General features: G+C 47.8%; 1 protein-coding gene across 3 annotated transcripts in view; it reads left to right on the forward strand.

Moving 5' to 3' along the window:
• Window positions 1-2139: 2139 nt before the first annotated feature.
• Window positions 2140-5721, forward strand: part of PTPRN (protein tyrosine phosphatase, receptor type N) — a 20251-nt gene continuing 16669 nt past the window's right edge. For 2 of the 3 annotated variants that reach the window (XM_003784923.3, XM_003784924.3), the window contains exons 1-3: window positions 2140-2493; window positions 3929-3979; window positions 4225-4338. In XM_003784923.3, the coding sequence (XP_003784971.1) occupies window positions 2379-2493; window positions 3929-3979; window positions 4225-4338 (280 nt within the window). In that variant the 5' untranslated portion in view covers window positions 2140-2378. Of the gene's footprint in view, window positions 2557-3928; window positions 3980-4224; window positions 4339-5721 lie in introns of all 3 variants that reach the window. The other variant, XM_023510323.1, reaches the window with a different exon arrangement.

Here is a 5721-nt window from a genome sequence, read left to right on the forward strand (position 1 = left end):
GGCTGGGGATTCGAACCCGCCACCTCAGGTGTACGTGGCTGGCGCCTTAGGCTCAGGCTGGTCTTGAACTTGTGAGTAAAAGCATTCCACCTGCCTCAGCCTCCCAGAGTGGTAGGATTACAGGTGTGAGTCACCATGCCCAGCCGAAGTATTTTACTTCTAAAATTGTTTAATCTCTGTAAGAAAAGATGGTGACTTTACATCCTTTGTATAAACCTGAATGGAGTTGAAACACAATCATGTTAATGAAGTATCAAAAAAATGGAAAAACAAGCATCCAGTGTACTCAGTGTTACCAGGAAGCCAGCAGATAATCTAACACACATTCATATAGGAGGAAAACTTAATTCTATTCAAGCTGGGGGAAGGAGGAATGAGGGAGGGGTGAATGGAGGAGGGATTGGGGTGCTCCCTCTTAAAGGGCACAAGGTAGAGTGAATGGCACACTTTTGGGGTACAGAACACAACTACAAGAGGGACTCTACTTAACAAATTCAAAAATTGTGACCTGGTTGTTTATACCCTCACAATAACCCGAAATAAAAAAAAATAAAATTCTTTAATCTGATCCAATCAAGACTTCATCTATAACTTCTAGCTTACAAGAAATACAAAAAATAAACAAGTTATATGCTGGAGAAATGCAGGGAAATACACCACACAGAAGCCATCAGACAAATCCAGAAGGCATGGAGTTCTAAAGAAAAATCCATCTGATCTCTCAACAAGAAAATATCAAAAATAGGGAATGGGAGATGGTATCTATGCTAATTTAAAGAGAATTAAGAGACATAACCAAATGCAATGGTGGTCTTTGACCCTTATCTTGAACACAGCAGTTGAAAAAGGACATTCTTGGAAATAATTTGAGAAATTTGAATATGAACTGAGCATTTAATGACATTAGAGAATTATTGTAAATTTTGTTAGGCTTCATATGGCATTTTGGTTATGTGGGGAAATGTCCTTGTTTCTTGGAGATGCATATTGAAATGTTTCTAAAGAAAATATCATGATGTCTATCATTTATGTTTGAATACTAAAAAGAGGCAAATATGGTTAAATATCAACTGCTAAATCTAGATGCTGAGGATATGAATATTCACTATGCACGTCTGCCTTTTTTTTCCTGTTTTACTGTAAAGTGATCAAATTTTAACTTTAGAAAGCTCATTCCCCATTTATTGGGTGACAAGAGTGGAAGCAAAAGACCAGTTAGGTGGTTACTGCAATAGGTAGTGACGCCACGAGCGCAGTCATTCAGATATGGTGGTGAGGATGGAGAGAAGTGGCCTGATGTGAAATATATTTTGCAGGTAGAAACTATAAGTGGTTTTTTTGTTGTTTGTTTGTGACAGAATCTCACTCTGTTGCTGAGGCTAGAGTGCTATGGCATCAGTGTAGCTCATAGCAACCTCACACTCCCAGATTCAAGTGATCCTCCTGCCTCAGCCTCCCGAGGAGTTGGGACTACAGGCACCTGCCATGATGCATGGCTAACTTTTCTCTTTCTTTCTTTCTTTCTTTCGCTCAAGCAATCCTGCCGCTTTGGCCCGTCAGAGTGCTAAGATTACAGCCCTGCGTAACCGTAAAATTGTTGATACGTCCATGTTAGATAAGGCCCAGAGAAAGGGGAGCCAAAGTTAATGACAAAAGCTAAGATGTATCCGTCCTCTGTATGTACCTGTACTTCACTGTTCCGAGTGATCCACTTGAGTTTAATTCACATATTCCTCACAACCACCTTGGGAGGTAGGAACCATGAGCACCTCCACTTTACAAATGAGGAAACTGGCACAGACAGGTTAAGCAACTTGCCCAAGGTCATACCCCTAGTAGGTGGCACTGTTAGAACTGTAATCCAGACACACATGCCTAACTTATGCCTCCTCTTACGGAACACACCAGGACCATTAATAAAGATGACTATTCGATCACCTTTATGCTCCCCATTTTAGGGTTTATACTCCAGACCCACCCACCTTTCCTAGCCCCTACCCAAATGTAACCCTTGTTGCCAACCCTGGGACTGGAAGATAAAGGTGGTGGTCCTTGAAGAGAAGTGTAGGTCAAAAAGGGGTGGAGCTAAGTGGAAATTCGAGTGAGGTACCCACTATTTGATAGAGGAGGGAAAGATTGGGTAGGTCCCCCGCTAAGACAAGGCTTTTACGCCAAGTGTGACGCCAATGAACGCAGGAGCTGGGGGTGGAGAAGTCGTCACCACCCGCCCGCGGTTCGCCGAGTTGCCGCGAGAGGGGCATGTAGACCCCGCCTCGTAGGTGGGTGGGGAGTGGCAGGCTCCGCCTTGGTCCCTCTGGCAGGCGCCCGCCAGCGTCGCTGCGGCTCTGGTGGGGAGCGAGCGCCCAGAGCCGGGAAGGATGAGGCGCCCGCGGCGGCCTGGGGGTCTCGGGGGATCCGGAGGACTCCGGCTGCTCCTCTGCCTCCTGCTGCTCAGCAGCCGCCCAGGGGGTTGCAGCGCCATTAGTGCCCACGGTCAGGAGGAAACTGGGGGGAGGAGGGTAATGGGGGACAGTATGGGGCCGGGAGCAAAACTCGGTGGGGTCCTGGGGTGAAGTGTTCAGAAGGTAGAAGGGTCAGGTAGAGAATGCCGGGGGAGGGGAGAGGCACTTTGAAGTGGGGAAGGTGAGAGGGCCTCTGGGGGAAAGGGGCGTAGGCCTGGAGGTGGGGCTGGGAATTCGGGGCGGGACCTAAGAGAATTGGGCTCAGGGGAAGATCGTGGGTTCAGGAGCAGGATTGAGGGCGCCTGTGGGCAGAGGGACTTAGAGACCAGTTTCAAGACCATAGGAGAAGCAAGTCGCGCCGAGGCTCCGGGAAGGCAGTGATCTTCTTGGAGAAATGGGAGGGCGGAGGGGGCGGGGAAGTAGCGGGAGGGAGAGAGAATGAAGATCTCTGGGCAGCAAAAGCCTAGGTCTCAAACAGGGGTCCCAGCTCCAGTTAGCAGATTGAGTCGAGAGAGGGGTTAGAGCTTCTAGAGAGACCGATTGCTGCGATCTGATTTCCTATAGGGAGTCAGCTGGAGGAGGGGGCAGAGAGGAGGAAGAGGGAGGGTCCTCTCCTGTCCCCCTCCCCACAGCTAGGCCTGGTGCTGACTCACATCTTTGCGGACAGAGACAGTCAGCGCTGACTCACGGGCCGGGGGGTGGGGGTGGGAGGGCGACGCGTGGGGGAAGGGGCGCAGCCTCGCCACCTGGCGCCCTGTTTCCCCACCCGGGCTTGAAGGCCACTGCAGGGTACTTCCTGTGACGCTGTGGGTTGACAGGATAGAACGGAGGAGTCAGTTCTTGTGGAGACTTCATCCTGTTACCCCTTGTCCGGTAACTGCCTTCAGGCTAGCCCTTGGCCGCGCCAGACTCAAAGCTTCAGCACCACGGACAGCGTCAGAGGCTGGGGGTGGGGAGGTGGAGTCAGTGTGGGAAACGCTGCCTTAGAGACAACTCACCCTTACCCCTTCACCACACGGGGGCAAGTGTGCTAGGGTTTCCACCTTTTCTGAGCTCCAGGCCATCGTAGTTTGAATGTTTTTGGAGATTTGGGAAGGAAAGTCCCCTTTTCCTCAGAATTTGGCCCAAACTTCCTGCATAGTAATAAAGAGAAAGCAAAGAACCATATGATCCTCCACCATCATTACTCCCCGCCCCCATGCACCTGGAAGATTTCTTCTGATCACTCAGTTAAGCAAACTGAGGCTTTTAAGGTTCAAGATTTACAGATTCTTAACATCCAAAGCCAGATTTCATGCTTCCTTCTTTTAAGAATTCCAGGCCTCTTCCCCACTTTACTCCTAGCTTAAAGCCTTCTTTAGAACGGAAGACTGGGCCACATCTGTTCCCCCTTTCCCAGCCTGTCCGTCCTCTTACCATTCTATGATTGTGAGTTTCTGAGCCTTCGCTAACCTGTCCCTTTACAGGCTGTCTGTTTGATCGAAGACTCTGCTCTCACCTTGAAGTCTGTATTCAGGGTGAGTGAAGCCCAGGGATAGAACTCACAGGATGGGGAAATACAATAAGAAACAGGCGAGGAGGACCAGAAAGGGGGAGGGCTATTGGCCTTGAAGGAGCAGAGTTCTGAGGCTGGGAGAGAAGGTGGAGAAGGAGCAGAGTTCTGAGGCTGGGAGAGAAGGTGGAGAGTGCTGTCAATTTGCAACCTGAACTTTGGAAGGCCTCTTGTTCAAGCCACTTGCTGACATGATTTTTGTGCTCTTAGATGGCTTGTTTGGACAGTGCCAAGTGGGCATGGGGCAGGCCCGGCCCCTTCTGCAAGTCACCTCCCCAGTTCTCCAGCGCTTACAAGGTGTGCTCCGACAACTCATGTCCCAAGGTAAGGTCTAAGTGCAGTGAGCAGAGAGTTTGGAAGTTGGTTAGATACGGGTGAGGAGGTGAGGTGCAACATGGCCTGAGGATTTCTCTACATGGAACATTCTACCACACCCACTCTGGAGCCTCATCTTCCCCAATCCTGTGGAAAAAGAGGCAAGATTAGGAGTAAGCGGTAGAAGCCTAGAGATGGGCTATTCAGATTTGGACTCTTTGGAGGAGCCTAAAGGAGGCTTCTAGAAGAAGTCACTGGAAAAGGCCAGCATCCATCTTTTAGGCTCAGCCCCTAGTACAGTCTGAGTGCTCCATAACCATGAATCTTGGGGTCCTCAGTCAGACGAACACCCCGTTCATTCAATCCACCCATCTAATAAGTATTTATTGAGTATTTATTATGTACCAGGCATAGTTTTAGATATTTGCTATGGATCAGGGAATACAAAAAAGAACTCTGCTTATTAGGGTTTATGCTTATGGAATAAGTAGAAGGAATACACAAAATAAATTAGAAAATATATAATATGTTAGATGATAAATCATGAAATATTATAGCAGGATAAAGGAATTAGAAGTGGTAAGGTAGGAAGCTGCAGTATTAAATTGGGTGGTCAAGATGGACTTTATTGAAACTGTGAAATCAAAACAGATATTAGGGAGGTAAGGGAGTTTGCCAGGGGGTTATGGGAAGAAAAATCTTTCAAGAAGGCCAGGAGGCTCAGTGCCCATAGCTCAGCGGTTAGGGCACTGGCCACATACACCAGGACTGGCAGGTTCGATCCTGGTCTGGGCCTGCCAACAACAATGACAACTGCAACAACAAAAAAATAGCCAGGCATTGTGGTGGGTGCCTGAAGTCCCAGCTATTTGGGAGGCTGAGGCAAGAGAATCATTTAGGTTTGAGATTGCTGTGACCTGTAATGCAATGGCATTCTACTGAGGGTGACATAGTGAGATTCTGTCTCAGGAAAAAAAAAAAAGAGAGAGACAGAGAGAAGGCCAGATAGCTAGGACAAAATCTCTAAGGCAAGAGCACAAGTTTGGAACACCATGGAGTCCAGGGAACTGCAGAAGCTTGATGGAGAGGAACAGTAAAAGGTATAGTCTAGGAAGTGATGGGGAAGGGGATAAAGAAAGTTATGTGGCCTCATAGGATAATGTGTAGCATTGACTTTACTCTAAGTAAAAGATAAAATCATTATAAGGTATTGAGCACATATTAGCAAGGTGTCTTGCTGCTGTATTGAGAATAGAATACAGAAAGTCAAGGATTGCTGCAGGTAGATTATTATAAACTATCACAATAGCTCAAGTAAAAGGCAGGGATTGGACCAGAGTGGCTGCAGGGAAGTAGTGAAGAATGGCAGGATTCTTTTTTTTTTTTTTTTTT

This window comes from Otolemur garnettii, unplaced genomic scaffold, assembly GCF_000181295.1.
Source record: "Otolemur garnettii isolate 467f Iridium unplaced genomic scaffold, OtoGar3 scaffold00013, whole genome shotgun sequence".
Classification (NCBI taxonomy): Eukaryota; Metazoa; Chordata; class Mammalia; order Primates; family Galagidae; genus Otolemur; species Otolemur garnettii.